The sequence below is a fragment of the Saccoglossus kowalevskii genome, chromosome 5 (genome assembly GCF_978046115.1).
Source record: "Saccoglossus kowalevskii chromosome 5, keSacKowa6.1, whole genome shotgun sequence".
Lineage (NCBI taxonomy): Eukaryota > Metazoa > Hemichordata > Enteropneusta > Harrimaniidae > Saccoglossus > Saccoglossus kowalevskii.
Genome location: NC_140645.1, coordinates 29,381,166 through 29,400,870, shown reverse-complemented (window position 1 = coordinate 29,400,870; position 19,705 = coordinate 29,381,166). Strand labels below are relative to the sequence as shown.

The 19,705-nt window shown below is 33.2% G+C and overlaps 1 protein-coding gene across 1 annotated transcript in view; it reads left to right on the top strand.

Moving 5' to 3' along the window:
• Positions 1 to 11,675, top strand: part of LOC102810087 (uncharacterized) — a 35,729-nt gene extending 24,054 nt beyond the window's left edge. Inside the window, exons 10-21 of the mRNA XM_085498881.1 lie at positions 416 to 712; positions 3,537 to 3,788; positions 4,885 to 5,006; positions 5,732 to 5,878; positions 6,037 to 6,250; positions 6,359 to 6,469; positions 7,307 to 7,461; positions 8,316 to 8,435; positions 8,651 to 8,768; positions 9,657 to 9,753; positions 9,874 to 9,970; positions 10,332 to 11,675. Of these exons, the coding sequence (XP_085355007.1) occupies positions 416 to 712; positions 3,537 to 3,788; positions 4,885 to 5,006; positions 5,732 to 5,878; positions 6,037 to 6,250; positions 6,359 to 6,469; positions 7,307 to 7,461; positions 8,316 to 8,435; positions 8,651 to 8,768; positions 9,657 to 9,753; positions 9,874 to 9,970; positions 10,332 to 10,388 (1,787 nt within the window). The 3' untranslated portion in view covers positions 10,389 to 11,675. The remainder of the gene's footprint in view (positions 1 to 415; positions 713 to 3,536; positions 3,789 to 4,884; positions 5,007 to 5,731; positions 5,879 to 6,036; positions 6,251 to 6,358; positions 6,470 to 7,306; positions 7,462 to 8,315; positions 8,436 to 8,650; positions 8,769 to 9,656; positions 9,754 to 9,873; positions 9,971 to 10,331) is intronic.
• Positions 11,676 to 19,705: the final 8,030 nt, after the last annotated feature.

The following is a 19,705-nucleotide window of genomic DNA, read 5'->3' as shown; positions in this document are numbered from 1 at the left end:
CTTGTCAATGTGTTTGAGTGACTCACAATTATTTCCTGTATTGCTATATGTTTTATTTATTTTAAAATGTCAGTTTATTCAGGGAGGAGATTATTTCTGGATGGGCATGCATATTAAAATTGTACCATGAAAAATGAATCAACGTGTATCACGCAGTTCCCATTTAAAATAATTGTACAAGGATTCTTGACCAAATTTCACTGACATATCAAGAACCACTCAACAGATGAAACACAGGTACACATGTACTTTTTGAGTTGGTTTATATTGTCTTATGTGGATAATATTTATAATAATAACTTATTTTCAGCTCTTCTACTGACAAGGCAATATATTCTATCTGTATTTGTAAATATAACTATACCCTCAGTTCTTTCTACGAAACTTGCTTAATATTAATTATCATTGTTGGTAGGACCTCCTGAACCACCAAAGAACATTGTTATTGTGGAGACTGGTTATGAACAACTTACTGTAGAAATAATACCAGGATTTGATGGTGGTGAACCAGACAACATTGTTTATTACCTGCAATATGGTCTTGAGAATAATATGACTTATAAACCATGGCCAGAAGATGGTGGTGGTAGTGTGAATGAAATATTGACAATAACAGGTTTAAATGTTAGAACTACATATGAATTCATAGCACATGCTTCAAACAGCTTTGGCAATGGAGATCCATCACACACTTACAGTTTTAAGACATATGGTAAGTTATCTTGTTGTTCGAATACCTTTTTTGTGTGCAACACAAAAATGTAGCAGGCATTGCCTTGCAATCGAGTGCTGCAGAGTAATTTATTGATTGACTGAAAATAGAACTGACGTAACAGTAGAACGTCAAATCTTGTGAACTGCAGAAGTCAAGTTATTATCATGCCTGAGTTGATTGGAATTCAAGATTACACCACCCAGGATTCGTGTTATGCCACTGATCAGAAAATAATTGCCTTATCATTGAACACGTTTGAAGATGCTTTGTCATGAATGAGTTGTCTCGTTTCGCCGCCCATTGACCAGAAGTGTACTGTTTCTTGGGGCATATATTTTTGCTCCATACTGTTTTATTAGTTCCACTGTAGACTTTGTTGAGTGAAGCTAATCGCATTAGTGATTGTCCATCGTCGTTGTCTGTGTCAACTTTTAAATATGCTGTCACCATGTATGACAAAGTGGAGCTGTTTATATAGATTTTCCGGATTTGGTGGATTATTTTTGTCATTTATGGTTAAAAATCGTTTTATTTTCATTTTCTCAGTTTTGCACATTTCCGACTTGTTCTCTGAAACCGCATGCCACATCGCTTCGAAATTCATAATTCATTTGGTGAAGATATTTCTATTTTTATAAGTTATGATTTTTTGGGGGGTATTGTTCAGTTCTTATATGGGCTATGTATAATGCATGGACTCTAGTAGACAACTGTGTCAGTTGGAAGCGCTAGGCCTCCTCAGTACACCATGTTTTGGAAAATAAACTGAATGGACCAATGTTTCCAGAAATGGTTCAGGTCAAAGTCATTTCATGGTTTGTACGTTTGCTGCTTTTATATGGATGATACGAAACAGTGGGGGTGGGAGGGACTAAAACACCTCCCAACAATCGTGAAGGCCGGATCAGGGTCATCTCAAGGTCAGAGTCATCTCAAGGTGACATGTTTGATTGCATGTTTATTGTGGGTCAGAAAGTCACCACTCAATCAGGATCTTTCAATGAAAGGTCAAGGTTATCTCAAGATCAATTGTCACATTTTGGATATATTTGAATAATGGGGTTATTGCAACCACTGCCCTCTGCACGTGTCAATTACAGCGGAGCTCTTCCGATCGCAAGGTCGTTTGTTGGCTTTAGGTTAGTAGGTTTAGCTTCGCCGTTGACTCTTTCAAGCAGAGCTTATCATATGAGTGATATATATGTAGTCAATTGCGTTGGTGTTTGCATCAACTTCTACTTCTTAAAAAACTACAAGCCGTATTGCTTTGATACGTAGTGTAAATATACCTTGGGTATATTTCCCACAGGTGTGTTCTTTTCGTGATGATATCTATAATTCTCAAATTTTGGTGAATATTTTTGTCATTTTTGGTAAAAATTAATATTTTCGACTTCTTGATGAAAAATACAAGACGGATTGCTTTAATAGTATGCATATAGGTAGTACAGGTGGATCTCACGCATTTTTAAATTTTTTTGTAAAAAGTGATATTTTTGACTTTTTAGGGAAAAACTGCAGGTCTGATTGTTTTGATATTGAACATATAGGTATCTTAGATAGGCCTCCCTTTGATTTGTTCATTTCGTTATGATATCTTGAAAGTTTGATTACTTTGTTATTATAGATAAAAGGTACCTCGGGTGGAGCGATCTCATATTTGTTCATTTAGTTGATGATATGTTCAATAACATGTGCATTTCTAACAGCAAAGCTTTCTTAGCTGAGAGGATGTTTGTTTCTCAAGAACTATTTGACATACATTGATGAAATACAAAAAAGATCTGGGTAATGTGCAGACTTCATTAGTTTTTGTTCTAAATATATACACATTAATGATCTAATTTGCATAATAATTATTTAACAGATTTAAATAAAGCTTGGTACAAATATGATCTAATTAATGCACAGACCTCATTAGTTTTTGGTTGAAATTTGTGCTTAATAATGATTTAATTTGCATATTAATTAACCAATTTTAAGCATTTTCACTTGTTTTTCGAGTACCATTTAACATATTCCAATGAAACTTGGTACATAGGTGGTCGGCAAGAAGCAATATACATGTATAGTTCAGGATTAAATTATGTGTTTACTGATTGCCGTATTTGCAAACATGTGCTACTGTTCTACAGCTATCTTCAGGTGCGTTTGGATAATCCACAGATCCGATTATTTTAATGTAGTAATCAATGTATAATAATTACCCATCTTGTATAAATGGGATAATGTGACCTCATTAATATGCATAAAACTTCAGACATAGACATGAAACTATTGCTATATTGGGGGCATTTGACAAGAGATACCACTAATATACCACATGTCAATGTATGGTCATGTGGCCTCATTCATATGCATAACGTAATATCTCAGTCGAAGACAAATCTGTTGTCCAAATAAAACACTCTTCAATGATTTTGTAGACAATATATTTTTGGTTTATGTGAATTAATGATGTGCTTCTAATATAGTAATTACAGCATTTCTTATTTGTAGTGCCTCTAATACCTTTAGAATACAGGGGTTCTTTCTAAGCTTTCTTTGATTTATTGTGTGACTGGTATTTCTTGATTATAGTATGTAGTGTAAAGATGCGATGTGTTGTTCTGTGTTTCTTTCGGAAATCTACTTGATGTTGATGGATAGTTAAATACATTTCATTCTGCATTTCAAAATGATTCCTGACAATGACTCGAATCATAATGCTAGGGAAAAAAGCCTTCTATTATTATTTCACTGGCAATTAACTCCTCGAAACATTCCATCCTTGACATGTTTCTCTATAGTTATAATATGTGTTTTGTTTTTAAATGTATAGGTAAACCAACCATTAAACTCAATGTAGATACTGGTAAACTAACATGGACACAGCATGAGAATAGTACTTATCAGTGTGTGAAAATAAAGAAACTTGTAGATGACAGTTGGGTTGTAATAGAAGAATGTGTACTTGACAGTCAACTTGAATATGCAGTGGATGATGTGAATGCTGAATACAGAATAACATACTGTACAACAGTTGGAGATCATTGTTTAAAAGAATCAATTGATGCCGTGAAATTATTACTAGGTATGAACATTATTCCGTAATATGTTAATAGTCCTGTGGGTGTTTGTTGGTAGGTTTTTAAATGGATCTATTACAAGTATATAACTTCATTGCCTCAAATAACTCTGGTTATAATAGGTACGGTCTATTCCGAAAGTTTAGTGACTGGTGAATAAAACTAGTGGCATTATATCTATTTACAATATAAACATATAACATTGCATATATATGTACATACTATATAAATCTTATTAATTAGTTGTAGCCACCAATAATTAAGGTCATGATTTTCACCTTGACAAGTATGTTCAATTGCTCATTATTGGAGGCTACCATTACAAATAATATATGTTTTGTGAACAAAATAATGAAAAGTTCAATTATAAAGCATATCTAAGATAATTGCAATTCGATTATAAATACTCATTGTATATACAGTCTGTTTGAAACAATGAATGAACGTGCATGAAAAACATGTCTTTTGAGTATAAATCGTTTTTCAAGACATATTATATATATATCACAAATGAAAGGCATGCAGAAGAGTTTGACAGATTATATTGTGTCTGATAATTGAAATTACAAATATTACCAAATTAACATATTTCACGATGGACAGCTTATTTTAGCACCAAAATGATGCAATTTATATAACCACAAGTCTGTGAAGTTGAGTGGAAGCCCTTTTTTAATCAATGTCCCCAGTTAACAACCAATCATCAGAGTCAAAATTACGCCTCCCGTTTACTGTATATAAAATGTATAATTAATATACCTCCCCTATTTTGATTACAACCCATGTAAATAATAAACAAGAATAACAACACTAAGTAAATTCATTTCATGCTAAATTAGAAGTATTTCTAATTAGGTTGTCATGTATGTCGGATAATTTCATAGAGATATGAAAAAATACATAAAATTCCAGATATTTGAATTGCGATTCTTAGTTCGAAACTATAAGAAGCTAGTAAACACTACTAATATTTTGTTTCCACTTAAGATTTTGACAAGGATTCAAATAACTATAAGGATTATCCCATCAAATTATATTGCCCGAAAAATCATGAATGAAAACATAATAATCAACACTTTTTTTATTATTGTTTTATTACAGGGAATAAGTCAGGCACCAACTACATTGGAATTATCTTGAGTGTTATTATTGTTTTATTGGTTTGTATTGCGGGAACTGTAGTTGGATACTATTTTTATTTGAAACGCACTCGTGATGTAAAGGTAAATTGTATGTGAACTGTCGCTATAGTAATATACTAACTTCACATCAATGTTTTTCATTGTAAAATCCTTGAATTGCTCTATTACTCGTATATTGATGGAGATGGCCCTCTTCCAATGTACTGGACATTTCACATATAACAAGTTTACTTATCTTGTGAATGTCGCCGCCATATTTGATTTACCTCTAACCTCTACCGCTAACCTCTTTGACCTGAAGATTTGATTGTAGCATTTATGTATCGCCAGCAATCTGATGGAAAGCTCAATGCACGTGGACACATAGTTTGCCTGCCACATAAGATTAATTAAAAAATGATGTAAGATGTTTTAAAATAAATATCGCAGGCTTGAAATAGCATCTGATGCGAAATTTGTTTTTTTAAATATATATGGCCCAATTCAAACAATAAGTCATATGGTGTGATCTTCTTGATTCGATTGAGTACAAGCAGACAGTGTCATTCAACTTGATCTAATCTATGCAAATTACGATGTCATTTGAGTAGTTTTTTATTTCTACAAATGTACATGTGTTGACATAAAGTGTGTGTACAGAATACATTTATTGGATCATAAGTCACTCCAAGCAGCGATGGCCATACTAATATATGCTGATTAAATGTACATGTACATGTGTACATGCTATATGCATTATTGTCCTAACTTGGAGACATGTAATGCTTATTTGAGCTTTTATTATAATTATTATTCGTTCACATCAGTGTTTTGGATTGAAGAAACAAGATCAAGGTGAAACGCCGAGTAATCAAGCTGATTGCCGTTCATTGGCTTTAAAAAATTCTATCCACACTAATACCTCATCAGCAGAATATGCGACTATTATGCCTATGGAAGAAATTTCCGTCAAGGTAATGAAATATATTTTGAATTGCAATAGTTATACATTATATGATGTTACATGGTATAGGCCTGTTGACCTATGTGTCACGTGATATTACGTACTATTTTGTAAAACGCAAACCCATGCACGCTTACCGTCATGTTACCAAATTTCATTACTATCCAGAATGATACAGGTGTATATGAAGATCTTCATAAAGAAAAGCCAAGAAATGAAATATATATGAAACTTGGTGAACAAATATGGGAAATTCCACCGGACAGGTTACATTTCAAAGAAGCATTACATGACGATGAAGAACGTGAGCGTTTTGTGGCTGATGCTTGGTTTGTTGGTGGTAGAGATGGCGTCACACGTGTCGAAGTAGAGAGATTAAAAAGTGAGAGTAATATGAATGGAATGTCTTTCGCATGCAAATGTGCTGAAACGTTCTAATTGATGTCATTGTAATAATTAACGTCTTGTTATGTTTCTCTTTTCTCTTCAGGACATGCGAGTCAGAGGATGAAAGATATCTTTGTAAACCAAATATGCATAATGAAGACTGTAACTCCACATCCAAATATTTTAACACTAATAGGATATTCTACTGTAACAGGTTAGTTAATAAACTAGCTAGGTTCTTTTTTCCACTGTTTTACTTTTGGTATTTATGCATAGATTAATGTAATCTCCGACTCACTTATTTCATGTATTTTAAAAAGGTAGAAGAAACTGCTGGTGTGCACGCCTTAATCACTTGTAACAAATAAAGCATTCAGAATACTTTATAAATAATATTATCTCAACGCCAGATTACGGATTGGCGCAACAACAAACTTCACTTCAGTTATCTTAAGCGTGACGGGGATAAACATGTAAACCTCAGTCAGCAATTACTAAATATATTAGATTGAATTACAATCAGTGATAATAATATTATAATTACTAGAAATGCTAGTACTTAAATTGTAAGATAATCTCAAGATACCGTCTTGATACAAATCAAATAATCTGTATGCAAAAATATCAGTACAATATACAAAATACCTGACGTGCTCAATTTATTAAAACAATTACAAGAAATCAAAATTCCTGTAGCTATATAGACGTGGTAATGTCCGTTATGCGGGACACGTGCAATGTATCATCGAACACTTGTTTCTGACAACGTTCAGGCACTTGAAACTTGCGGTGTTCACGCACCTTTTTATTTTCTAGCTGAGAAGCGAAACAAATATAAACCTTTTTGTATATTAGTAGTTAACAAAGATATAATCATTCGATTACATACTGTGTAATTGCTTTCTCACTGTAGGTCTGAAAACAGGAATCCAGTAACTGAAGGCTCCCTGTTTAAAACTAATCCTAAATTTTCATTTTTTATTCGTATCATACTCTCTGTGCTTTAAATATGCTCATCTCACGGGATTCTATTTTAAACTTTTTTTATTAGAACCACCGTATTTCGTACAGGACTACATCGGAAATAACAGTCTTAAGTATACATTATTGAAAAGCGCAAAGAACATTAACGACGAAAAGGAAGATAACGTACTCGTATATGCATTACAAATAGCAGAAGCAATGGAACACTTGGAAACACGTGATGTAAAGAATGAGTATTATGTTGTTACTTAGTTATTTGAAACGGATTTATTTATATATAGTAAAAACGTTCATATATCAAATGTTTTTAGTCCCCGTTCGGATGCAGATGGATTGCTTGCACTCGGACATGTTCAACAGGCATGTTTGGACTGCTTACATTCAAATTCGATACATAGATCATACATATGCACACTAATCTGTTTCACACTCTGATTAGATGGCAGAATGACGGCCTGTTTTGTGCTAAAAAATCATCCAAAATCAAACATTTCTGGAATTCCGGAACCGGGTCTCGGTCGTTTATCGATCGATTTTGTTCAAACTTTGTACTTACATTGGACATTCAACTCCCTGATGCACGTTATTTTGTTTTTCAGATGAAACTCAAAATGGAAGGCTGGCAGCCATTTTTTAATGAATGCGATATCTGACATACTTTGATTATTATATTTGAAATTAAATATATTCATTATAAATCATGTCAAGGATATATACAGATGTATTTAAAATTATATTTTAAATTATGTCGAATATGGTAATTGCACATCGTCGCTAACCATAACCTAGCTCCAAAGATTATTTTATTCTAGCACGGTAGAGGCAGTCATATTTGAAAATGATTGTCTGCAGCTCAGTACTGTTCAATATCTTATATCCGACTAATGCGGTGTTTTATTTCTTAAATATATGATGTGTATATGTATTGTAGCAATAGAAGGACATTTGAATAATAATATTTCAATTATTGTTTTTCCAAATGTGTTTCCTTGATAATAACAAGAATTTATATAATCATCAATTTATACAATCTATTCAATTTCAATTTATTCAGATCGTGTCTCTACTCTCAACAGATTACACTCAGAAACCTTTGTACCGAAACGATTATTGTTGGAGAAGGGAACATCTGCAAGATATCAAACATGAAGTATGCTGTCAGAAATAATACATCAACCGCCGTAACTAATACTTTTGTAAGTACAAGTAGCGATACAATATGTAGAAGAGTCTGTAAATTGTGAAATTAACAACATATTCAAACAATATCAAACTCGATAATAAACTGAAGAACCTGTTAGAAAATTTAACGAATCATGTTGTCGATGACATCAAATATTTCATTAAAATGGTCTTATCTCATTATTTACCCAGAAATAAATTTTGTTTTCAATCTACTTTAAATTTAAAGCTACAGGTTGGAATTCAGCATCGTTGGAAAGCAGTAGAACTTTTCTCTGATGATAATTATTCTTCTAAAACTGATATTTGGGCTTTTGGTGTTGTTTTGTGGGAGATAAGTACTCTAGGTGAGTTTTAACATGTAATTATCAAATATGTAAATAGCTACTAGTCGCAAATTAAACATATATTATACACACATGTGTACGTCGTAATAATTGTAACTACAAACAAATATTAGGTGTCTGAAAATTAAAGTTTGACATATTCAAGGAGACAAGTCGTCATATACTCACTGTACCAAACACTTTTAGCGACGCACAAATTATAATATTGCACTAGATACTATTTATGTGTTGCCAATGTTGTTGTATGCTGGTAGAATGTTCTTATTAGGTGGAGATTACAACTTGCAGTACACCATTGCTGCCCAAATTTCAGTGGCTTATTATAAGCTATAATTTGCATGATATCGAACGCTGCTTCGGCTTCACCATACCGCCTGCAGTCTGATGTTTCCATGTCCGCCTCAAGGTACGGGGACATAATTGTCAGGATTACCAATAATCAGAACCCAAATCATGTAGAACTTAAAATATTCAGTGATTTGTATACGAGGGAATGTTGGCGTTGGTTTTCCACGAGTTCCGTCATAGCAGCTGTATCTAAGCCCCGCTGATCAATTTGATTGTATTTTATGTTCGTTATTACGATGTTTATTAAAGCATAAATGAAAGGTTACGGTCGATTGAGTACGAAACGAAATCTCAGAATTAACATTATTGGGGTTTAAAAAATACAATAATAAGAATATGAACAAAATGCCCGAATTCACTTTTTCATACAGCGTACGCTTCGGCATATATGCTGCGTGGTTATTTGTGTTTTCATTGATAAGGTACAGATATCAGGATTAAACAAAGTGCAATAACTCCTGTAAATTATTGTATTGGTCAGCGCCATAGTTTACTGAGCTAGACGTATAATAATTGTCGTTTCCTGTACTCATATTTCAGGTGGCGAACCTTACCAGGGAATGTCAGACGATGATGTAATTAGGAAGATACAAGCAGGATATCGAATGTCAAAACCAGAACACTGTACCAGTAACATGTATTTATTTCACCAGTCATGATGATTTAAGATAACGTAGATTGGGTGGATGCGAATTAAACACAACAAATCACAATCTTGCATTTATATATTCATATTTTCTCTAATCTTTATTTGTAGATACAACTTGATGTTGTCATGTTGGAGACAAGATCCAAACACACGACCGACATTCTCTACAATCATAACAACTTTGAAAGGTTTATTGAAAAAACAGGTGAACCACTTTCATAACTACATTATATATATAACTCTATATTGTGTATGCTATTGAAATAGTATATTTGATACCGGAGTCTATGTATATAAGTTATATATTAACTGTATTTGTTATACTAATCAAACAATGAGTGTTTTATGAGAACAGAGGGCAGCAGTAGTAGTAGGAGCGTTGTATTTTTAGATAGGTGTGTTTGTGTAGCGGCAACATGACGTTTACAAACCTGATTAAGAAACCTGTAATCAGTACTAATACTAATTTTATAGTTATATCTTCAATTCTACTGAGCATCTAGTTGTTCCTCTAGATTTCATTTAGCTATTCTTAAACCCGATGACAATTATTTTGTTTCTTGCAGCAGCGTTCTCTTCTGAATAATCAACAGTATGTGAACATCAATTTTGATAGCAAATAGGGTGCTGTCATTGTAATTGGAACGAACAACTTTGGTGGTGACAGTGCATACACGTTTTACAGTATTATTCTCAACAACTTTGATTTAATATCACTGAATTTGTATGTGTTTTTACGTTCATGAATTATTTCGCAGAATATCCGGGGGATTTACGTAATATTGCTAGCAACAATTTTAAATTCAAATTATTTGACTAAGTGTTGCATAATATTTGATTATAATAATAATAATTTACGGCTAATAGTAAATTGTAACAACATATACTCAGATCACATAATAGCTTGATATACCCAATGAGCGTGTTTTTTTTCAGTTATTATCATATGTTATAGCGTATATTAATTCAATTATGTTTAGGAAAGGTGTTTATTGTAAATAGTCGAGTATAATTTTGTACACGTGCTCATTATTTACACTGATCTACCACAGAAAGTTTAGCAATGAGAATTAATTATATTATCATAATTAATAATTCGCTTGCGAAACATTTCAATCTCTTAATAAATGTCATTGAATACAAATTACAATAATTCTAATTTTGATTAATTAAAAATAAAATTGTGCAAATTTCACATGCATTTTTTTGCTTGAGGATATGAATACGGTCAAACTGGTTATTTATCAAACTTTATTTATCTTGGCATCCGCCAATGAATACCGCACGAATTCCAAATTAATTGGAAAAATACAATTCATACAACCTGTAACAATATTAATGAAACTGATTACCATAACTTGAAGTAACATAACTTGAAAAAGTCTCACTAATACCTGTACCATGTTGTATACATTTGTCATGCTCACAACATAAGCTTGTAATTTTGTTTGAAAAGAAAGACCAAATTGAGTTTTTCATTCAAGGAAACTGACGATGACCATTTTGACAATTATATCTAAGACAACTAGATCTTTAACAAAAATTCTGGTTTGTGTTTGAATGACAACTTCTACTTTTTCTTACCCTATTATTTATTCAGCACAGAAATGTTATCTCGAAATTCCGATGGCTCTGTACAGTTCTACACTATCTTGTACACTGCATGTATCTTCAGTTATTGCCGCATTTTTTGTTTGCAGTATTTTAGCATCATGTAGGGAGAATAAACTTATTGTCTCATCGCCAACCATATTAATAATATTTGCATCTGCAATTTAAGTTAAAATACATGACTATATAAATTTTACAATACAGTAATTTGTCTTACATCCATAGAATACCTATAATGTTTATGCTGGTAATTTGTATTGATTCTTCAAATAAAGGCTACTTAGTTTGCTCTAAACAAACGTTGTTTTGCTCAAACTCAATTTTATGTTTACGAATGATTCACAATAACATTCTTTTCTCCAAGCTGATATAAATAAAGGGTGTGTATGGAGATATGGTGAGATCTGTTTACAATATTGACATTTTTGGTTGTAATTTATACCCTTTTTTCTAGAGTATTCGCTGTTGACATGAAAGTTAATATAAATAACACATTATGTACGTAATAGTACAAACATTGAGCATATGATGATGATAAAACGTAGACAATTAATTTTTCAGCTGAAATTATTGAAACATGGTAATCACATGAAAAAACACTTTTATCGTATTATTTTGCTTTTCCAATTGCACATACGTAATGCTTCCTAACGATTTGTATGTAGGTTGTGTGTTACACACTAATAGTCCAGTCAATTTATGGTTTGACCCATCACAAATTGCAACAGAAATAATTTCTTCACAATACATTCCGGGAGGTGCCTAGATTGACATACTATGAAAATCTAGGCTTGCGAAATATATCTAATTTGCATGTATTCAAAATGACCGTTTCGTGCATTTTCACAACATTCTGTCATATGGGAGTTTAAATGAAAAAGAAAAAACAAACTTGCCCGAGCTGCTTCCATAAATCGCAGTCCCAGTCCGTTGGTCACTTAGTACATGTTTAAGCTTGGTTTTAGGTACTCCATTAAAATATTCACATAATCCACTAGTCTGGGTGATATACAGTAGTAACAAGTCTGCGTATAGACAGCAAATGAATGCCCTTCATCATAAGCTCGCCCGCAAAATGTCTATTCTGATCAGAAAGGACTTGTACAGGAATCCCAAATCACCTATAAATTCATACCAAGGCTTTGCAGTCATTTGCTTTTATAGTAGAGTAGCCTTTGGATACCGGGTAGAGTAATAGGTTGGTTTAGCCCCACTAGATCTATAGTCACACGTTTGAATGAAATACTACCCTTAGGTACGTGGTACGTTGACAGATGTAACATGTTTGGCAGTATCTTTTAATATAATTGGGCATTCCCTTTTAATATCATTGTGCCAGTGAAAATACGAGCCTGTGTATTATGAGGCTCCAGCTGATCCTCCAAATTAGAGTAATGTCAAAGTCTTATAATCTTGAGTTGATATTTAGCCGACTCATGTGACCACTTTAGTCCACGATCACTATACTGTGCTTTATGCACCTCGGGAGTTACCAGAATATTTTAATTTTGGCAGGACCAAGAATCGCTCTGGTCTATTTTTGTCTCAAGGCTGAGCCCTGGTCTCGAAACCATGTGCCATATCAGTCGACATAGGTGAATTCAATCTCTCTCTTTAGCAAACCTAATTTGGGCAGGGCATCGAATCGCTATTGTGTTCAACATTGTTCGCATTTGACTTCTATATAATACATTGTTTGCTAATAGGTTATTGTTTTTACACAATGAATTTGAATGCATTACATCACAAATGTGGTGTTTTATATTTCAATTAAGGTAATCACATAGCCGTGCCATGCTAACATGTAATATGTACCTATAACAGAACACACAAGGTATACGGTTAGTACTTGTACTTGTACTTTTTACACAAAAAACTAACTAGAGTTGAGCACGTAATTTTGATTGAAATTAACTTTAAACGAATTTGTGTGAAATAGCATATACATCACAAGCATACTGTAATATCAGTCAGATGTAGATTAATTTGATGAAAATCATTGTGCTTATATATGTTAAATGTGTGAATTTTTGACAAGTAATACAATTCAATTATAGTGGGTGAAAATAAAATTGTTCGTCCTTCGCAATTCTTAATTTCATCGACATTTGGTCAGCGGGCGAATGAATGTATACAATACAAATGAATATATTCTCACTAGAGTTACATGAGCATATAATGACAAAGATAATGGTGTTTTTAATCTTTTCTCTCTTAACCCATAACAAACGAAATACATAATTCGAATACATAAATAGGTTTAGACAGGTCAGCATCCGGGTCGTCTGACGATTATATGACATTTAAAATATTCTTGTTGAAAATATAACACATATCGCCTTGCTGTGCCGATACTGTTGGGTCAGGTTCCTTGGCGATGCGCTGTATTAATTGCCACTGTGACCACAGACATTCAAATCACCACGAAATTTTGTGAAGTATACTCCCGAATTCGAAATGACAACAATTATGAACTGTAAATTTTGGTTTATATGGAATTTTTCTCTCTAATGTGGTAATTATTTACCTCTGCAACAATACGTCATTGCGTGTATCTCAATCGTGTGAACTGCAGTTTAAATAGTTGTATAACTAAAAATGCAATGAGTATTTCCACTATCGATGTGCAAATGAGCAAAAACGCATACTCCCACACTACAATTATCAATGTGTTCTATATAGGGGTCACGTGATACCCACGAATGAAATTCTAAATATAACGTGAGCCATTTTGAGATTTTTGAAAAGTAAACTAAACGTAGATTACAAGACATGACATTGTCTCGTATAATGCATAATGTAAATATTAAATTACCTGACGTGGGTGTAGCATTATGTGATGTATATAAGACGTTACTTAATACAGTTATGACGTTTGGGAGTTCCCATAGAGTATTATGCGATGTAGATATAAATTAAGTTGATATTTCGTGATGTAAATATGATATTATCTAGTATTTGTGACATTACATAATGTTGAAATATCATTATTATGTCATGTTAGGAGGTATAGCATTGTGTGATGTCGATATTACGATTACGTTATTTTGACATTACATGATGACGTTAGATGATATTATTAGTCGCCGTTCGGACGCAGTCCGAAAACGGGGACTTATGTTTTGACCTCCGTGTGTCCGTGCGTGCGTGCGTCTGTGCGTGCGTCCGGACCTGTATCTTAGAAATGCCTGGACCAATCGCAATCAAACTTCACACATACATCATACATGGTATTATACATATGCACGTCAATTTATTTCACGATCTGATTCAAGATGGCCGAATAGCGGTCATTTTTGTGCCAACAATCATCAAAATCAAGCATTTCTCGGCTGTTTACAGATGGATTTTGTTCAAACTTGGTATATACATTAGACATTATGGGACCTTGATGCAAATAATTTTGTTTTTCAGATAAGATTCGAAATGGCCGACTGGCGGCCATTTTGTATTAATAAATGTGGTTCTCCTGCCATATCTCTGACTTGCTTACACTGATTATGTTCAAATTGGACGGATATATTAGTTTAACGATCCTATTCAAAATGGCCAAATGGTGGCCTTTTTGTGCTAAACAATCATCAAATATCAAGCATTTCTGGCATTTCTGGATGGATTTCGTTCAAACTTGGTGCATATATTAGACATTACAGGTTCCTGATGCACATCATTTATTTTTCAGATCGGATTCAAAATGGCTGTCTGGCGGCCATTTTGTTTTAATGATTGGGCTTCTAGAGCCATATCTCTTAAATGCTTTGACTTATTATATTTAAATTTTATATATTCATTATACATGGTTATATATATATACATGTATTCAAAATGGCTGATTTTGAATGCTGTTCCAGAGCAATATCTCCCAATATGGTCAAGTACTTGTTTGACGATCAGATACAAATGTCAATCATTTTAATGTTAAAAAATCATATTCCTGTCATGGTTATATTCCAGCTATATTACTATAAACAAAACTATATATCTTAAATTTGATAACTAACGGGGACTGTGCCATGCATGGCTTGTTATTGTTGTATTTATAACATAATGTTGTTATAATTATATGACGATGGAGATATGTCATTATTTTATGTAGGTATATCGGTATGTGATGCTGAGAGATCATCACGTGATGTGTATATGACATATGATATTTATGTGACATTGAATAGTGCGGATAAATCGTTACTTGATGTACATTTTACATTATGCGATGTCGATACACATGTGATGCACATGGCATTATATGACGTGATATAGATATATGCAGCTTGGTCGCTTGTAATGCTCTAAAGGGGTCAGTTCCTCAATGCATGGCCCCAAATGACACCGTGTGTTTAATTTTTTTTTATTCGAGTGCGCGAAGTGACAGTTGCTGACAGGTACGCCCCTAAACTCCAAATAGTCATTTTGGCTTTGTCGTGCATGATTGGAACAAGACCAGTGCGTATGACTCAATCAGATAAAGGTTTTGCACAGGGTCCCGAATCTTTACATAACATAATATTACATCTACATCATCTCATGACATATCGACATGACGTAACGACATATCAAAATTACATAATAAAACATTGACATAAAATAATAGTATACCCACATTGTGTTTGGTGTATTCACACAACGCGATGGTATATCAACCTCACGTTATACTGTCATGTCATGATATATCAACATGGCACAATGACCTATCAACATTGCCAATAAAGTGTTTACATCAGATAATAATATACCTACATCATGTCATGACACATCTACACGACGTAATGGCACATCAATATTACGTAATAAAGTTTCTACATCAAATAATAATATACATACATCGTATCATGATGTATCTACACGAGGTAATAGTATATCAACATTGCATATTAGTGTTTATAAACTGGCGTAATAATATACCTACTTCATGCCATGATACATCTGCACGACGTAATAACTTACCAAGATCGCATAATAAAGTTCCTACATCACATAATAGTATAGCCAAATCATAACATGATATATCAATAAGACAGAATACCATTGCATCGCCCTGGTGTTTGTTGTGTATGGATGTACTTTCGCGAGTGGTGCGCTGTATTCTGCGGCTGTATTCATATGAAGAATTCAAATATGACATGTATAATGGTTACACAGTCAGCTGGCATCGGTGTCGCTGGGTGTACATGATAAAGGGAAGTTGTGCAACCAAATTTGCCGAGTTCGCAGTTTTTCGCCAATAAGAAAATAACCAAGGCACAAAACTACGGTTTTTCAGCATTTTTGTAATAAAGACATTATTCTCTATTAATAAATAATCTGCCCAAAACAGGAACATTTCTATCAATTCTTGTGTTTTTTAGACGTTTTCGAAAAACCTACGATTAGACTGCGGAAGTAGAACATTCTGGAGGGCCGGAGGGGTGAAACGGAAGAGCCAAATTTAACGCGTAAAAATAGAACGCGTATTTTGACCTGGTAGAGTAATATACACTGCTACTGTACCAGAAGCTGAGAAAATGAAACAAATTGAATACAAACGGTGGAATTGGCATGGACACAATCAACTTTAACTCGAGTTGTACGTAGTTGCATAGAATATCGACTGCTTGCGATAATGTGTGATCGGGTGTTTATAATGTATATATACATTTCTACAGATTATGATTGAGTTATTTCAGTAACGAAATGTAGAAACTGAATTACTAATTACTGAGGTTTTTCATATAAAATACAAAGTAGTGAATGATTTAAATAATATTCCATTAGTAAATACTATGATATTCTGGCTGTTATGTGTAAAATAGTAAGACGGAAATGATATACATACGATAAATGTTTACACTACACAGTGAAGATAATTAAATTGAACATCGACAACATGCCTATCGACGGGCCCTTCGAGCAGTAATGGAATGTGTCTATATCACTACTGTATTGAGTACAATGCCATGTACTCACTTGTAAGACCAGCCAAAACAATATAAATGGAAGTAAACATGGTTGTTCTGTGATTTAAGTAACTTAAAATATCCGGGTTCATGAACTTTGACATGCACATAGCTATTCACGTCTTCAATGGCAAGTATTTTGGATTGTATACGTTTTTTATGACCCAAAGTCATACAGAGGAAACGCCCGGTAGATAGTACGACGGGAGGGGTGGGGAGGCTCACAAATCATTTGTCATTCCAAATAAATGTAATGGTTTCGAGCTAATAACGTTTAACTTATTTTCATTTATGCTCATAACGACGTTTGGTCATTCGGTCGTTAATTTCGCAACTTATTCGAATCACAACCCCAACTAAAATGCATAATCGTCCAAACGTGTTTGGAATTGTAATCAAACAGATATATGTGATTATTAGATAATAAAGATATTTTCTAACGTGGTCATTATTTTATGAAGACATATCAAAACTATAACAAATTAATTTCAAATCCAAGACCTGCCAGCGCAGTGTAAAGGTAGCTAACATAATGTGGTTGGACGTGATATAAGGGAAATAAAAGCATTTAATAATAGCATGTCCGTACATTTGGATTGTCAACTTGAGCTTACTGGAAATAATAATTCTGCTTACAAACGAGCAAATAAATTTCATCAAAAAAATATTTCTTTCTAATAACAAGTCATTGATGACATTTGCCAACATTTATAGATGACATTCCATACTTGTATTTGATATCCAAACTCCATATAGCGTCATTCAAAGGTAGATTCATTCCTGGGTTGTCTAGATTTTTTACCAAAGAATTTACTGAATTATTTTGTCTACTATTCAAAAGGGGTTGCGAATTTACGGAATTGGCATTGTCATTTATGGATATTAATTTATGAACTCCTGTAGACCTGAAATAAACACTTTTTTATTTTGTTCAATTGTATCTAATATACCACATAATAATAATAAAGATGCGCATGAAAACCGATTCCTCATCTTTGTTCCTATCACCTGCATGTTAGTACGTATTGAATATGTAAAATGGTTATCAATTAGTGAGCCACGAATGCGCATGTAATGACATAAGTAAGTATGGTTCTGGTGAACTAGTAGATAGATTCAAAATTTAGCATATTTAAAATAATTATAAATTGTGCATTGTTATTGTTTTGATAAAAATTATGATGGCCCAATATGCGATGTTTTATATATGCATTGATTTATATTTTTATGAGTTGGATATTTGTTTGTGCGATACCCGATAGCTATGCATGACAAATGACGACATTATATACAAAATCAAACATATATAAATTAACGTAGCCATAACTTTGAATGGAAACGTTAAAGATATATTTTAAACCAAAATGACAAATGACGACATTATATACAAAATCAAACATATATAAATGAACGTAGCCATAACTTTGAATGGAAACGTTAAAGATATATTTTAAACCAACCGCTCGAATACGATGGAATGCGGTACACAATACCAGTTAACACAAAGAGTCACTTATGTTTGAAGTAACGACTGGCAATTTAGGTTTATCTCCTCAATACCTTACACATTGACATCAATTCATGTCAAACGTCTTCAGCTGCTTGTATTTATGAATGTTTTAAATTTCTGACGTGTTGTATAATTTCGTATAAACTTCACTTGTAATAGAAAAACACTGTCTCATTCAAAACAATATATTATCACGTACACTGATTTGACCAGATGATATGTCCAGTTTATTTAAAACAGCTACCAAAAAAAATATTGAAACAATAAAACTAACATATATTTGACAGGGAATGAATATCATTTCATCAATATTATCCTGAAAAAATTAAAACAGTTCTGCTCAAGACTGAATGACACAATAATACACCGTCTTGCCCCTCAAAATATGTAATGGTCACCGCCTATTTGCAAATACACAGTATCAATCAGACCGTCATTCACTCGAACAGTTAAATTGGCGTATATCTACGGTGGATATTCAGTAGTCATATGTAGAGATATTATTTAGTCTTACAATGCGTTGTGCCAGCTGATATTTTTTTACTATGTTCCTTTTTGTCAAATTTGGGCTGTTTGTGTATATCATATCACGTTGTCTCCTCAAGATTGACAGTTCAACACTCGGAAAAAGATATATTTATTTACTACACGGTCGGTTTCTATTTTCTTTAATACTATTTTCAGACATTTTATTTGATGATCTCTTCTTTTAATATCATACTTGAATAAGCAATAACGCACTTAAAAAATGGAAAAAATAGTTTTGCGAAAGGTGGGGTGAACGAGAAATCACCACAGACTGGTCTTATTTGATGCTAATCCGTTGCTATTAATTATTCATGATATGCAGTGACATCACTGAACGGACACAGAAAAAGAGTGGGGG